The following is a 16,501-nucleotide window of genomic DNA, read 5'->3' as shown; positions in this document are numbered from 1 at the left end:
TTGCCTTTTATTTAAGTTTAGTTATTTGTTGCTATTATTATTTATTTATTTTATTTAAAAAACAAAACAGAATCCATTTGATTTATTTACACATTTTTTCTTGCGTGCATAGATTATACCATTTTGATAGTCCAACTTTTTTGTACTACTAACTAATAATTTTGTGGTGTCATTATTAGCTTGAAAATGGAAGGGACATCTTTTGTGTATCTTTTGCTTCTCCTTGTTAACATTACTTCACTATTGCTACAATGTCACGGAACATCCAAAGATGACCTAAAGGCAAATAATATTCTTCATCTCTCTTTATCAAATGTTATGGTTCATATTTTACTTATGTTCTTATTTATGATAAATGTTTGTTTTAAATGTAGACTTACATTGTCTACACCGGCAAGACTATGGACGATGAAGTTTCATCATTGGCCCGTCATCAAAACATGTTAAAGGAAGTTGCAAGCAGGTCATAGCAAATATTTGAAAAATTTACTGCTTTAATAAAAAACAAAAATATAAATTGTATACTTGACTTAATTACTTACCAGTTTTTTCTATTCACAATTTCAGCAAACAAGAATCAAAGTCTATACTCAAGCACTATAAACGTAGTTTTAGTGGCTTTGTGGCAGACTTAACAGAGGAAGAAGCTAATAAAATGGCTGGTAATAAAGAAATTATATTTTTTTAATTGAAAAATGACCTATCTTTTCTACTTAAATATTTGTATATTTGTCAAGCAGGTCATAGCAAATATTTGAAAAATTTACTGCTTTAATAAAAAACAAAAATATAAATTGTATACTTGACTTAATTACTTACCAGTTTTTTCTATTCACAATTTCAGCAAACAAGAATCAAAGTCTATACTCAAGCACTATAAACGTAGTTTTAGTGGCTTTGTGGCAGATTTAACAGAGGAAGAAGCTAATAAAATGGCTGGTAATAAAGAAATTATATTTTTTTAATTGAAAAATGACCTATCTTTTCTACTTAAATATTTGTATATTTGTTAACCATTAAAATTGGTAATGCAGTGCATGAAGGGGTTGTATCTGTCTTTCCCAATGAAAAAAAACAAGTCCTCACAACAAAATCTTGGGACTTTATTGGTTTTCCAATAAATGTGGAGAGAGCACAACCAGAGAGTGACATTATTATTGGAGTAATCGATCATGGGATTTGGCCGGAGTCTCAGAGTTTCAATGATATAGGATTGAGCTCACCTCCTAGCAAATGGAAGGGAACCTGCCAAGCTTTTGATTTCAACTGCAACAAGTAATATGCTATAAATTCATAGTCAATTTTCCTAAAGTTGCAAAAAAAATTAATCACCATAGTAAATGGATATTAGTTGTTGAATGAGATCTAATAACTCATATTTTACATCATCAATATTGTGACCACTAGTAATCTGGACAGTAAAAAATTTATATATCTATAACTTATGTTAAAATGCTAATTAATAGTATATAACACTGTTTGTAGTAAAATAATTGGAGCTAAATATTATAAAAGCTATCGTGGAGAAGACTTCACCAAAAAGAATATTGCATCTCCAAGAGACTCAAATGGGCATGGGACCCATACAGCTTCAATAGCGGCTGGAAATCCAGTGAGCATGGCCAATATGTTAGGCTTTGGCGGAGGAACGGCAAGAGGTGGAGCTTCATCAGCACGAATTGCCGTTTATAAAGTGTGTTGGTCTGATGGATGCGATGACATGGACATTCTCGCCGCATTTGATGATGCCATTGCTGATGGAGTCGACATAATTTCGTTCTCGCTTGGACGAAAAATAACTGCCGATACTCATTTCAGCGATGCATTATCCATTGGTGCATTCCATGCAATGAAAAATGGAATACTAACTGTATGTGCGGCTGGGAATTCGGGTCCAAATCATGCATCAGTAATGAATGTCGCACCTTGGGCAATTTCTGTGGCTGCAAGCACTTTGGATAGAAAATTTGTTACCCAAGTCAAATTAGGGAATAACAAATTTTTTGAGGTAAATCACTATTTTTATTCTATGATAGACAATCATTTTTTCATGATATATATTTTAATTCAATGGAATAAGTTACACAGTAGTCTTTGTTTCTTAAATCTAAGCAAAAATAATTTGGTTTGGAAGTTGATGATATGAATATTTAATTAGAAGATTAATCATTTTTATATATCATAACAGTGATGAGAATGACAATATCTTTGGTTCATGTACAGGGTACCTCTTTGAATAATTTTGATCTAAAGGGAGAATTGTATCCTCTTATCTATTCCAGAGATGCACCGAATAAGGAAGCAGGCTTCGATGGAGATTCATCTAGGTATATTTTGCCTTCATATCTTTAAATTAAAAAACAATGTAAAAAATTACAATTATGACAAACAAATGAAGGTGAAAATTTGTCAACTATATATATATATATATATGAAAAAGGATTGGCACTAAAATGACATACTTTTATGGGGGGAATTCAATAAATTTAACTCAATAACATTTAACATATTCAATTATGCTACAAAATTGAATTGCAGAATATTCTCAAAAATATGTAATTTGTTAATGAAATTGTTCTAAAATTACAGGAATTGCCCCATCAATTCGTTGGATGAAAAATTGGTGAAAGGAAAAATTGTTTTATGCGAAGGAAATGAAGGGGCCTCAGAGGCATTTAGAGTAGGCGCTGCTGGCCTCTTGATACAGGGGACAAAATATATAAATGTCGCATACAGTTTTCCTTTGCCTGCGTGTTATCTTCACACCAACGATGCCACCAAAATACGCAAATACATACATTCTAAAAGGTATTAAATCAAAGTTCCTTATTCACTAACAATAATTTACAGAACCATACTCATCTAGTTTTTATTGTATAAATCTTTTTGCAGGACTCCAACGGCAACCATTTTCAAGACGAATGAGTTAAGAGATACTTTGGCACCCGAGGTGCCCTCTTTCTCAGGAAGGGGTCCAAACAATGTTACACTTGAGATTCTCAAGGTATCTTTCATGTGAATTAATAAATTACATACATCTCTATCATGTTAATTTCTTGTTAACATTTTTTTGTTTAATATTGCAGCCTGATTTAACTGCTCCAGGAGTAGATATTATAGCTAGTTGGTCTCTACTTTCCCCAATTTCTGAATATTTTGGTGACAACAGAACATTAGAGTTCAATATCATGTCAGGAACATCAATGTCTTGTCCACATGTTTCTGGTGCAGCAGGATACATCAAATCTTTTCATCCTACATGGTCACCTGCTGTTATCCGTTCAGCTCTAATGACAACAGGTAATTGAAATGAGTAGTTTCACACCTCAATCAAAATGTGCATGCATTAAGAAAACTAAACTTATCCCCTCCTTAGTTTAATTAATATTTGAAAATAGTTGTCTTTTACAAAGTTGAGTCTTTATTATAAACAGGTGAGGAGTTTAAATTACACTTCTCTTTCCTTTTATATTAAAATATGTATTCTCTTGAAAAATAAATACATTTATACTTCACTTTATTTTAAATTTTTAATACATTCAAACTTTTATGTTTGTGTTGTCAATTTTTATTGTCAATATTAGTAGTGTATAGTACTGAACTCATTTTGTCAACTAAAAAAATTATAAACAATAAAAAAAAATTAGATAAAACTTAAAGTTAATAAATTTAAAATTAATTTATCTTTAAAGTTATAAATAAATAATAAAGTACATAGTTTGGTACAAGTGATACTGACAATTGTAGATTAAGAAGATTTTTGAAGGATTTTTCAAAATTTTCTACTACTTTGAGGTCAATATAGTTTACTTAGTATATCTTAAGCTAATATAAAATAAAAAAAACATTGTGTATGACTTGTGTTGCAGCAAAGCAGATGAGTCCCACTTATAATCAAGATGCAGAATTTGCTTACGGAGCAGGCCAAATTGACCCTGTTAAGGCTGTGAATCCCGACTTGGTATATGATGCCACAGAAATAGACTACATAACCTTTTTATGTGGACTAGGCTACAGCCAATCAGTTTTACAGCTAATCACAGAGGATGACATTATTTGCTTCGACACTGCATCAGCAAGGGATTTGAATTATCCATCCTTTGCTCTCAAAGCTCCGCGCCCCAAACATCGTTTAAGTGGAAGCTTTAAAAGGACTGTTACAAATGTCGGATTACCGATGTCGATATATAGAGCAATTGTGACAGTACCTAAAGGACTCACTGTTTCAGTGAACCCCAGTGTTTTGTCCTTCACTTCACTGGGGGAAAAGAAAACATATGTTCTCACCATAGAAGGAAAACTAAAGAAGTCTATTAACTCGGCTTCTTTAGTTTGGGATGATGGAAATTTTCAAGTAAGGAGCCCAATTATTATTTTTGATGAACGAGCAGAAAAAGGCGAGGGTGCAAATTTATATTGTATAAATTTCATTTATATTGTAATTGTAAATTTATTATTTTATATTATTATTGAATAAATTGTATTCTTTGGTGAAAAGAAATATTGTACGCTTGTTAAAAAAATAAAATTTCATATTGTTCTTTGAATCATGATCTGGCTCGTAATATTTCATTAGGCTCACATATAATATTGCAAACAGAGCCACAAAATATAAATGACAAACAAAAATAAGTTATTAAAAGAGTGTAGGTTTTAATTTTTTTTTTGTTTGTCATGATTGAGTTGTGCATATTAGACCCATATCCTGTCTTGGACTCTGTTTCTTGGTTTTAAAACAAAAATCGTGGTATAATATTTTGTTGTTGGTTCTATAATCCGATTGAAACTGAACATAGTGAGAAGAAGATGGAAGCACATGTGGTTGGCTTGATTTGAAGGAAGTTATTTCTTTTAGTTATGTTAGTGCAAATTAAGTGTCTAATTGGGTACATGTAATTAAATATCACTGGAAATAAAATAATAAGAGAGGAGTGTGATATTTCACTTCTTTGTGCTTCTGAAAGTAAGTTCAATATATTATGGTGCTTACATAACAGAATATTAGCATCATGATGAATTTCACTTTTTCAAAGACAAAATATGATATCTAAGATATTGAGAAAGATTATATCTATCATTATGCTTTCAATTAATTTGGCATTTTACAAATCGCCGGAGGTTTAACCTCTATATTCGTTGAGCACAACGACTTGCATGATACCATGACTAAGAATATAGAATATATAAACCACCACATAGATATCCATCATCTTTTTTTGGTAAGTATATTCAGTTATTTCCAAATCATTCAAAGGATTTGAGAAACAAGAAGCATACCATGTTTTTAAGCACAGTCAAAGAGGGATTTGAGAAATTTGGGGATTGAGAGAAATGAGTGATTTGAAACCGTCACAAGTTGTGTGTTGCAATCTTCAAAATTTTGTGCAGTGTGAGTGACAGAGACGAAAAGAGATGGTTTTATTCTGAGTGTGGGAAAACAAGAAGGATGGATGAGAGTGAAAGTTAGCGATAAAAATAATTAGATATACACCTAAATAACCGCCGTGAGTGAAAATAAAGAAATTTTACTTTAAAAAAGAAAGTAAAATATTTAATTTTATAAATTAGAAAGGGTGAATAAAATAAAACAAGTATGTTGTGTTTGTCATATTTAATTTAGCGTCGCACAAACCGGCGCTACGCTAATGATTTTAGAAAACAAAAAAATTATGAACTAGCATGCACTAATCCAACATTAAATTGATGCTAACTAACATCGGCATCGCATGCCAATATTAAATTTGGCAGCTAAATTTATAAGAGGGTGGTGTATTTTATGACTAACTTTGCGGTCGCAGCAAACAGTGTGTCGTACCGTACTACAAAATATGAGTATAATCTATCCTCTAAAGTTTCATCCAATGTTTATCTTATTTTCAACCATGATAAGATTTTTTCGAGTGATTATAATACCAACTTTTTGGCTGGTCAGTACGAAATATTTTCTTTTATTGATCATCATAATTATCAAGTTTATGTATTTATATAATATACTATTCAATATATTTATCTACCACTAATCATGTTAGTTTTTTTTATAAAAAATGTGATGAACATTTTGACTAATTTTGAAATTCATAAAGCGTAAGGGACATAATTTTTCAATATTTCTCAAATATTATATTTGTTCCACGTAAAATTTATAATTTTTTTCAAATAATTATATATAACATGTCTATATTATTTTATTAATATATTAATTACATATATCTTCTCGCGTATTAAATATATATTTATATCTTTTATATATACTTTTCATGTATATATTTTGATATTTAAGTTTAAGGTTACATTATTTATTTGATCGATATGTCGACTACCTTAATTTATTTATTGCTTCTGGTGAGACTGAAAATGATATGCTAACAAAGATAAAGTATTTATAAGGTAAATTTACTATTTATTTTTGAGTTTATAAAGTCGAAAATATTATTTATATTATTATATTTTTTATTGACTATTATTGATATATTACATTGACGTTAAATTTCTAAGACATACAAACCTTCATAAAAAATAAATTACCTTTAGATTAATTACAAATAATATTTTGTTTCTTTAATATTAATAAATATACAATGTTATTACTACTCGTTATATTTAAATTCTCACAACAAATAACTTTACTGGAGAATAAATACTCCCACCATTGAGAATTTCATTTACTCAACCAAATTGAATTCACAAAATTTAATTTCAACATAATAGAGCTGAACTTTTATAAAAGTATTCAAATATATTCACCTTAAAAAATTAAGTAAAAGTGTTGGTGTTCCTCCCCTTTCTTTTTAAGAGATGTAGTCTAATATTTCTTTGAAAGTGAGACTAGATTGTTTGGTTTCATGGGTGCGGCACTATTCATTTATATAGAAGGGTTAGTATGATATAGGTAACAGGAATGAGGTTTTTGTTTGCGGAGGCGGATACCAATTCTAAGAACAAAGCCTAATGAACTTTTATATAATGTGTGGTTAGTAACATTGCTATTACTCTTAAAAGGATATTGTGTTAGTAACACAATTTAATGTGTGGTTTAATTTTATTTTATTTTAGTTTTCTTAAAATCAAACAAATAAATATATTTAATATTAATAATTCAAATAAATTATTAAGATAAAAAAAACGCGTAGGAAATTATCACACCACAACAAATACATCGATAATATAATTTATTATACTATTACTATTATATATTAATTAGAATTTGGAGTGTTATAGTTTGAGCTATAATCCTCTTATTGATATTTTGATGATAACAAAAATAATTAGAACAATTATCTCGTAACTATATTTTCTAAGAGTGGAGATTAAATTAGAACATAAAACATTATTTTAATGACTATCTATTTTTAAGATAGCATAGATTATGAATGAGTTAGAGATATTATCCATTTTTTTAACACAAAATATTACCACTTAATAAATAAGTAATTATGTTTACTAATATAGTAAGTCATGATATAGTAATAAGAAGCATTTGCAACAAGTATTTGATAATCTATAGTCTGAGTCAAAAATATTAAAGATAGAGAATATGAGTCAATAATTATTCTCTGATCGTAAAGGAAAAGAACGCTACAGTAATCATATGCCTCTGATCACTAAAGTCAACTAAGAGTCAAGACAGTCAGGAACAAATAAGAAAGCTCTCAATGAAGCCTTTAATATAGTCAATACTCTTGTAAAAGTCAAATCCTCTAATAAACAAACAAAGAGAATTGGTTAATTAAGGAAAAAGCATTGTGACTATGAAGAATATGTTAAGTTGTTTCTAACTCTAATGAACACGCTTTCAGCACACCTCTGATAATACAAGCCCGCTCTGATTATTCTACGTCTAATAATTATGGCAAGCCATTTGAATGTCTAGTCAACGCATCAAATCAACAATGTGACAAAGTCAACACCCTAATACAAAAGTTCAACTTTTTCAAGTCAAACATCTAAACCCTAAAAATTTGAAGAAGTCAAAATCTCAACATTTTCTACTCATCAAAGATTGATTTATCTTCCTTTTACTATATAACATTCTTATGTTCTTATTTTGGATAATAGGAAATTGTATCCATTATTTTGAACACTCTGAATATAATAAACATTGTCCAACCTTAAAAGGATGTTGTTATAATTACACTTGTATGTGCTATAAGTATTTATCTAAGAAGTGCTAACTCATTTGGAAGAGTTTAGGCTTATAACTTCAAAACACCGAATTCAAATTTCTTTGAAGAAAATTATGAATTGTTCATTAGTGTCACTTTAATTAATAAAAATTATATAGCATCCTCTAATATTTATATTTATATAATTAAGACCTATATTCTATTTATTATTATTTTTGTGTGTGACCTATAGTGATAAATTGTCTTTTCATTTAAATGGCGATATGAATTACATATTATATTTTTTTATAGTAGTTTACATTAATTGATATACACCCATTTTTTATTTTAGTTAACATTTATGTATTAGGCTTAGTATTAAGATTAGTTACATTGACCTTTATATGAAATCACCTTTGTTAGTTTTAAGAAATTTATTGGGATAGATTTTGATGATTATAATTAGTAGGCTAGTGGTAAAACGTAAGTATATTGCTAATTTATAAGTTAATCTTATTAAAATAGTGTTGTAGTTAGATAGTTGTCAAAATATTTGATTAGTAATGTATATAGATAGCATTGTATATATAGATGCCTTGTAAGTTTAGCATGTATATTAAAATACATACCGCAACCTCACACTTACCGCATCTCTTTTTAGAAAGAAAAAAATATATGCGTACGATGTTAGGTTATATGTATAAAGTCAGCTAATTAATTTTAATTGATTCAACCATATTAATACACACAATGTATATAGTCTGCTAATTAATTCTAATTGATTCAACCATATTAATACACACAATTGCAATTAAATTGGTAACAGTCAAATAATTTTAAAAACCGTAACCAAAGAGGTGTAAAGGCAACAAAATATTAAACTTAAGTCCAATTCAATTTTTGGGCAAGAGTATAGAAAATGACAATTTCCTTTCTTTTGCATCTTTAAATTCCTTTTGTGGGACATACACGACTATACAACCACTAAATTGTTTCTCACATCATCACCAAATGAATTCCAATTTTCTTCCATCGGTTATAATCATCTCAAAGTAAATTAATTTCTCCATTCTTTTCTTTTGATTTCTTTTATCAAATTAATACAAAGTGCTCACGGTTAAAAGAAAATAATGGAAGCTAATAGAGATTTTTAATTTACAAAAAAGGGATGTACATAGTATGTTAGAGGTTACAGGGACGAGAGCTTTAAAGTTAGTAGCACACCATGTCTACATATGAATGCGGATCCGGTCTCTCTTTATATATATATATTATGTTTGTAATACCCCAAATTTTAAATTAATATATATTAATTTTAAATTTGAGGTGTTACAAAGATAATACTCATATGAAATTAATTAAAATGATAAAAAAAAAATATATTATAGAACAACATAGAGAAGAATGAAAGTATTATATTATTTTCTTCAAGGTGTATTTCACAATGTTAAAGAGTCTTATTTATAGGACACAAATTCAATAACCTAAAAGTATATGAATGTTCTTACATAATGTGCAATTAATATAACACTAATATCAATCATTATTACATTTTACTCATGGGGAGTTATTGAACTTAATTATGTGAAGGTGGAAAACTTAAGAATATGGACATCCACAAAATATTGATAACACTCCTCTGTGGAACTCCATTCAAGACATATGTCTCATTAAATAAGAAGAGATAATAGTGCATCCTTAAAAACCATACTAGAAATAAAAACCCATTGGAAAAAAACTCTAGCAAAGAAAAAAATGTAAACATCTTTTGATAATATATGTCTCATTAAAAACCTTTTTAGAAAACCCAATGAAAAAAAAACCTTGGTGACGGTAAAAATAGCGCAACATATATTTAGTATGCCCCTAAGGTAGATAATAATATATGAGACGACAAAAATCAATCTTTTGCGGAAAAACTTTCATTGACAATGCCTTCATATAAATATTTGTTTTATCTTCTTTATTTTAATGATCTTCAAAGTAGAAGTGCATTCAATAACATTTACGTAGAATCGTTCACTACAAGAAAAGATTCATATACCTACGGAAAATTACCTACGGATGTCAGTTAGTGGATAAATTATATAATATCTATAGAAAAACCGTGAGTAAATTTGTTATTAAGTAATTTAATTTTTTTTAATTGGTTTCCACGGTTTGTCCGTAGGTAAAATAAAAAAAATCCGTGAGTAAAGTTAAAAAAAAGAAACTCAACTTGAAGTTGCCAAAATTTAATTGTATTTTTTGTTACCACTGATTATCCGTATGTAATATCCGTGGGTAAATTGAAAGTATAGTTTTGTATATTACTTTGTTTTTTTTTTAAAAAAAAAAAAGTTAATTCTTAGAAGGCATTTGTTAGAGTAAGTAATAGTTCAGTAAGGAAACAAAACAAAACAAAAGTAAGAGTAAAGGGGATAGAAACAAAAACCCTTCTTCCACAGTAAAGGGGAACTTTCCGTTCATCGCATTCAATCAACGTCGTTCGCCGTTCGCCCTTGACCGCCACTTCAAATCACAGGTTCTGTCATTCTCTCTCGTTCTTCTGTCGTTCGTGTTCTCTCTCTCATTCGATCTCTCTTGTTCTTTTTTTCTCTGTTTTACTCCCATTCGTTGTTGTTATCTCGTTTGCTCTCTCTAATTTGTTCCATTTTCATGATTATTTGTTGTGTATCTGAACGTTTATTAACTTATTTGCAAATCCTAACTCGTTCTCACGTTTTGTTCATGTACAGCTCATTGAAGTCCCTAACATCTCATTTCACAGGTAAAAGCTTGAAAATCCCTAACTCTGTTAGTTTAATTCCTAAATCTGTTGTGAGGTGTGATATTGATTTTTTTTTTTGCTTGGATACTGATATTGAGTCTAGCGGTACCGTTTTTATTTTGCTTGGAATCTGATTTTTTTTTGCTTGGATATTGTTTGCTTGTATACTGATATAAATTCCTAACTCCTAACTCTGTTGTGAGGTGTGGTGCTGACATTGAGGTGTTCTTATTTGTTAATACATGTTTATATTGGTTGATACAAGTTTATATTTTTTTGGGAATTGATTGGAATTGGTTGGAATGTGTTCTTATTTGTTGCAAAAGGAATCTTATGTGGCATTTGTGATTGAACTTTAGTTACAAAATATGTGATGATGATGATGTGAATTTACCTAGTGCAAATCCAGTCACTAGTTTTCCATCCTGGAGGGTAATTGCAATCAGAGGCTTCCATGTTTCCACCAAATCCACAAGAATAAGAACTTTTCAATGCACCACATCTATAACAACTTGTTTTGCTAGCATAGTTGTGTGCTCCACAGTTCATACCATTGCAATACCAGCCCCTTGCCAAGGTCCAGTTGTATCTATATGTTTCTGGATCAGGGCCTCCAATTTTAGGGTATCCATAATTTTGGCATGCATCCCTCTTCTTGAAATTTATGTGCTGACAAGAACCACACATCCAATCTCCTCCAGACCAGCTCATTTTAACTGTTATATGTATAAAATCTTTTAACATTTATTTTTCCTTCAATTCTCAATGCAGCCATAAAATATATATATAACATATATAACATAACTTATTGCATATATCCAAGAAATGAAACATGATAATGAGAAATACTAGTTTTGTTTGCAAAATAGATCCATGAAAGTTTTGTTTGCATAAGGAATTTTGATCATGGTGATATATTACACTCTGGAAAATAACATGTCTTTTTTATTGGTTATGATAAACAATTTTTTTTTTTTATTGAAGAGTGACATTAATGATTATTTTACAATTATCCTCAAGAGGATTTGAACTCAATACCTTAAGTATACTTTTATTGCTCTTGGTTAATATAAATAACAAAAATTTCAAGTACCCTTTTAAGTAATATGATTAAACTATGAGGTTCCACTTAACAAAAGTAGATTGCTTATATAATAATCATGTATAGAGAAATTATTTGTGATGTGAATTATAAACAGAAAATAAGAACCTTACCTTGTTTGTATTTTACCAATTTTTTAAATATATTGATTTATGTAGTATTATACATCACGTTTATGTGTTATTTATTTCATCTTCTCCTTTATTATGAATCTTTTATGCACATGAATGGAATGAGAGCTTATTGGAATTGGTTGCAATTGGTTGAGGTCCTAACTTAATGGTCAAAACATGACACAAGTATTACATTAACGGGTACAAATTTCACACAAAAGCTTGGTCTCAGGGTAAGAAAACCATAAATAGTGGAGTTTATGTGAAAGGGGTTACTGGAGGAGGGGAAGATGATTTCTATGGAGTCATCCAACATATCTTCGAGTTGGAGTATTACAAATTGCCTCACAAGATAGCCTTGTTTTATTGCCAATGGTTTGATCCTAGACGAAATAGAGGAACCAAATTTCATTCGCAGTATGATATTGTAGATATCAAGATGAATCGGAAATATGATCTCTATGATCCCTTCATAATTGCACAAAAAGCTAGACAAGTGTATTATGTACCTTATCCTAAAATGCGAATTGATAAGCGTCATTGGTCTGCCGTTATCAAAACAAAGCCTATGGGTCATGTAGAGATGGACGGAGTCGATGAGGACATGCCATATCAAGATGAAGATATGGCACATGTTGAACAATTAACTGAAATGGAAGAAATGGTTGGCTTGCACGATGAAACACATAGCGATGAAGAAGTCAATGAAACGTTTGTTCCAAATATTCCAATTGATAATGATGGTGATATGGACGATGAAGATGGGGATGATTCTTCAATTGACGTTTGAATTTTTCGTAAGTATAAATAGTAGTTAATTATTTGTTTAAATCTTCATATTCTACCTTTTATATATTAGTTTTACATCTTGAATTGTTGATTGTTTGTTTGAATTGTGTGTGTGCTAATTGTTTTTATTCATCTTATTCTTTATAGATGACTTCAAAAGAAAAGATTAGACTCAAGCTTCCATTCAAGAAAAATCGCATCATTTTACCGCATAAGGTAACTCAAGCAGCTCAGCAGGTACAAGCAACAGTTGATCAATTGCCACTAGATGTCAATGCCACTACACCAACCTCACACTATGTGCAGCATCCCACCCAACAACTTGTTCAACCTCCTACCCAACAAGCTGCAGTGCTTCCAATCCAACCTAATAAGGTGCATGGTACTGAACCAATTATAGTGATGATGCCCACACCAAGTTTTGTCGCATAAGGCAACATTTTTCCGATTGTTGATCATTCACCGTCACAACCATTAACATTTGTTGCCTCATGACATACTTCAATTTCAGCTAACCCACCACCTTCAACACATGTTGCTATTGGTAATAAGACTCAAGGGTCACGATGCTCCAATTCTAGTCATGGGGTTGCGCCTGATGGGAGAACAATGATATGGCCGGATGGTCGAGGGTATGTAACAAATTCTGATTAACTTTTCATTACTACGTGAGGATTAGGGTACGTTTCAAGTTATTTTTAGAAATTTGATGTTTTGAAAAAAATTGTTTACAGGTGGTTATCGTGTAGGGTGGCCTCGAGAGCCCTCACCTCAGTCATTACATCACAATATGTTGATCCATATCCTAGCTGGGGAGCAATCCCAAAATTAACTTTGGAACGTTGGTTCGATAAATTTGGTGTAAGATTAAGTTATATATCTTGTTAATGAGTTCAACTAATGTGTGGATACTAATTAATATATTATAACTTATTTGTAATGTAATATTGCAGGAAAAACTTGTTTGGTTGCCTGAGCACAATTTTCAAATTAAGAATATCTTCAATACAAAAGGATCAATGCGTCTTTCTGATATGTTGATGCAAGCGAGAAAGAAGCGGAAGTGTCCAACTTGGATGGGAGAAACTGTTTGGAATGATCTTGAGAAGATACAGATGGATCTGTCGTATAAGGAGATATCAAATCGAGCTAAGAAAAATCGTGCTTCTTCTAAAGGATGAGCTGTCCATACAGGTGGATATATATCTATTGCTGAACATACTATTTGCTATTTTTATTGTTTTGTTGTATTGCTGTTTCAAAATGCAGAGTTATTTTGCTAAAATATTTTGTTGTATTTCTTTTCTGGCAAAATTTGACTCTCATTTTGTTCACGGTTCTGTTGTTGTTTATTTTTTGTAAGGCTGAAGAGTTAGGTAGAGACCCCATATTGGATGAGGTCTTTTTAAAAACTCACACTAACAAGAAGGAAAACTCTTGGGTTGATGAAAGAGCAAAAAAAACATATGTAAGAAATATTAAATCATTTATTCGTTCTTTCATTTGTATTTCTTATAAAAGTAATTTGACTATGTTGCATGATTTTCTATTTGAGTAGGAAGCATTTCAAGGTAAGTTGCAACAAGCCTCTAAAGGTGGGGAATCATCTAGTAGTTGTAGCCAAGTGGTTAATGCGGAAACTCGCTTAGACATGTGGGTCCAATCTGTTGGGGGGAAGAATAAAGGGAGGATCTATGGTACTAGAGATAGATCCTCGCTTTATAGAACAAGTGTCACAAGTTTAGTTCCAGATTCTCGTCCATCTAGAGGTTGCGCCAATTTCTTGTCTCAACAATCTAATGAGATAGCTGCACAAATAGCAGCATTTGAGGAACGAGAAAAAGCGGCAGAACACGAGGCACGAGAGGTGCGAGAGGAGCTAAGGAAAGTTGAGCAACGTCGACAAGAGGAAGTTCAACAAACAGAGCAACACACTACAGAACTACAGATGCAGCTAGCAACATTGGCAAAAAGTGTTGCTTCCATATAGACTGAGTCATCCCGTCGTCGTCGTCATCCAAATTATGACGAGGATGAGTGTAGCGATGATGACGGCGAGGAGTAATACTGGTTTCAGTTTCGTATAGTAATTATGACTACATATTTTGTTTAGACTTGTAGGCATTATCTATATATATTTCTACGATAGTGTTGTTATGTGTATTTTGAAACTTATGGCAGTAACAATGTGCTTATTTTGAGAATCATGGTAGTGTAAATTGTCCTTATTTTGAGACTTATGGAAGTCAGAATGTGTATTTTGAAAACACTATTTACATAATATTTCACTTTGTTTTTACAATGATGTTTTAATATGCTTACAATTTATTTTAAATATATATTAAAAAATACAGGAAACTGAAAAAAAAACAAAAATATAATTAAAATCATTTTTTCATTACCCACTGACAATTCAATGATAAAATTATCAATATCAAATATAAAATAGTAGACTTTGTCACGGAGGGTCCGTGAGTAATGTAACTTACGACTTTTTCGTCGGTAAGTATCTACTATTTTATCTACGGCAAATCTATGAGTAATGTTACCCACGGAGACTTAGTGAGTCATATTACCCACAGACAATCTTTAAGTAAGTGTGTCCCACGGCTTGTTCGTCGGTAAATATTTTCCTACGAGCGATCTAGCTAGGAACTCGTGTTCGTGGGTAATCCGTGCGTAATTTTACGTTACCTATGGACAATCCGTGGGTAAAGATAAAATTTGCCGTAGGTAATAACAATTTTTCTTGTAGTGGTTACAATAACATTTTCTAGAAGAAAAGTCACAAATATTTTGTTTTTGATTAATCACAAAATGCAACCAAAACATAATATTGACTTGCCTCATGTAGTGCTGAAATTTCTTCATCACTTGATGATGTTGTTTTTATTTGTTTCACAGATCTCCTTATAACCATTCTTGAATGCACAATTGATTTGACTTGTCCATGTAATACCATTTTAGAACCTTTGCTATTTAAGTTTCATAATTCACAAAAAGCGTCTTCATCTCGAACTATTTTCAATAAGAGTGCACAATTGATTTGACTTGTCTATGGAAGAAAACTTTAGAACCCTTAATATAACTCTTGCTATTTGTAATATCAAGCAAATATTTATCGTCGCTTTATATTTCGTGTGAAAAGGTTTTCTTAAGAAATTATATTTCAAATGTTGTCATTTTTATATTTCTCATTTATAAAATGTTCACACGATAATATTACATAATGTGCATCTAGATTGTTTGAACACATACAAAGACTTACTCATTTTGATTGTATGTCTCACAGAAATAACATCCTTTAGAAAGTTTTGTATAATCATCACTATTAAGTGAGTCATACAAATTGAGCCTTTCATGGCTACTAAACTTAATCCAGTATGAAAACGTTCTTAAATTTATTTCAGGTGAATATGTATTTTTTCATTCTCATTTTCTTTTTGCGCGAAAAATCAATCATATCTAATTAGTTTTACATCTTCACATGCATGGACTACACGTCCAAAAATCTTTTGCTTTGCAAAGCAAACTTAATTTCACTCCAATTGTTTCTTTATATTTTTGAAACACTTTTTGTCATTAATCTTTAATAGACTTTATTTCATGATTTTCATTATCATTT

General features: G+C 30.6%; 3 protein-coding genes across 4 annotated transcripts; 2 read left to right on the top strand and 1 right to left on the bottom strand.

The window, feature by feature from the left end:
• The first annotated feature begins 186 nt into the window (after nt 1–186).
• Nucleotides 187–5,326, top strand: LOC101490993 (cucumisin). Its single transcript, XM_027332097.2, has 11 exons — nt 187–282; nt 375–463; nt 568–662; nt 1,035–1,275; nt 1,486–2,008; nt 2,224–2,327; nt 2,590–2,808; nt 2,893–3,004; nt 3,087–3,300; nt 3,870–4,438; nt 5,234–5,326. The coding sequence occupies exons 1-11, from the start codon at nt 187–189 to the stop codon at nt 5,324–5,326; spliced, it is 2,355 nt and encodes a 784-aa protein (XP_027187898.2).
• A 5,175-nt stretch (nt 5,327–10,501) lies between these two features.
• On the top strand, nt 10,502–15,136 carry LOC113785435 (uncharacterized). Of its 2 annotated transcripts, XM_073365090.1 has the most exons (7): nt 10,502–10,872; nt 13,024–13,251; nt 13,388–13,508; nt 13,611–13,737; nt 13,830–14,070; nt 14,240–14,344; nt 14,435–15,136. In XM_073365090.1, the coding sequence occupies exons 5-7, from the start codon at nt 13,972–13,974 to the stop codon at nt 14,864–14,866; spliced, it is 636 nt and encodes a 211-aa protein (XP_073221191.1). In that variant the 5' UTR covers nt 10,502–10,872; nt 13,024–13,251; nt 13,388–13,508; nt 13,611–13,737; nt 13,830–13,971; the 3' UTR covers nt 14,867–15,136. The 2 variants fall into 2 exon arrangements, with proteins under 2 accessions (XP_073221191.1, XP_027187591.1); XM_027331790.2 differs by lacking the exon at nt 10,502–10,872 and adding an exon at nt 12,180–12,884 and having other exon boundaries at nt 13,024–13,508.
• LOC113785499 (uncharacterized) lies at nt 11,263–11,583 on the bottom strand. Its single transcript, XM_027332096.1, has one exon. The coding sequence runs from the start codon at nt 11,581–11,583 to the stop codon at nt 11,263–11,265; it is 321 nt and encodes a 106-aa protein (XP_027187897.1).
• Nucleotides 15,137–16,501: the final 1,365 nt, after the last annotated feature.

The sequence above is a fragment of the Cicer arietinum genome, chromosome 2, assembly GCF_000331145.2.
Source record: "Cicer arietinum cultivar CDC Frontier isolate Library 1 chromosome 2, Cicar.CDCFrontier_v2.0, whole genome shotgun sequence".
NCBI lineage: Eukaryota > Viridiplantae > Streptophyta > Magnoliopsida > Fabales > Fabaceae > Cicer > Cicer arietinum.
This window is presented reverse-complemented; position numbering and strand designations above follow the sequence as displayed.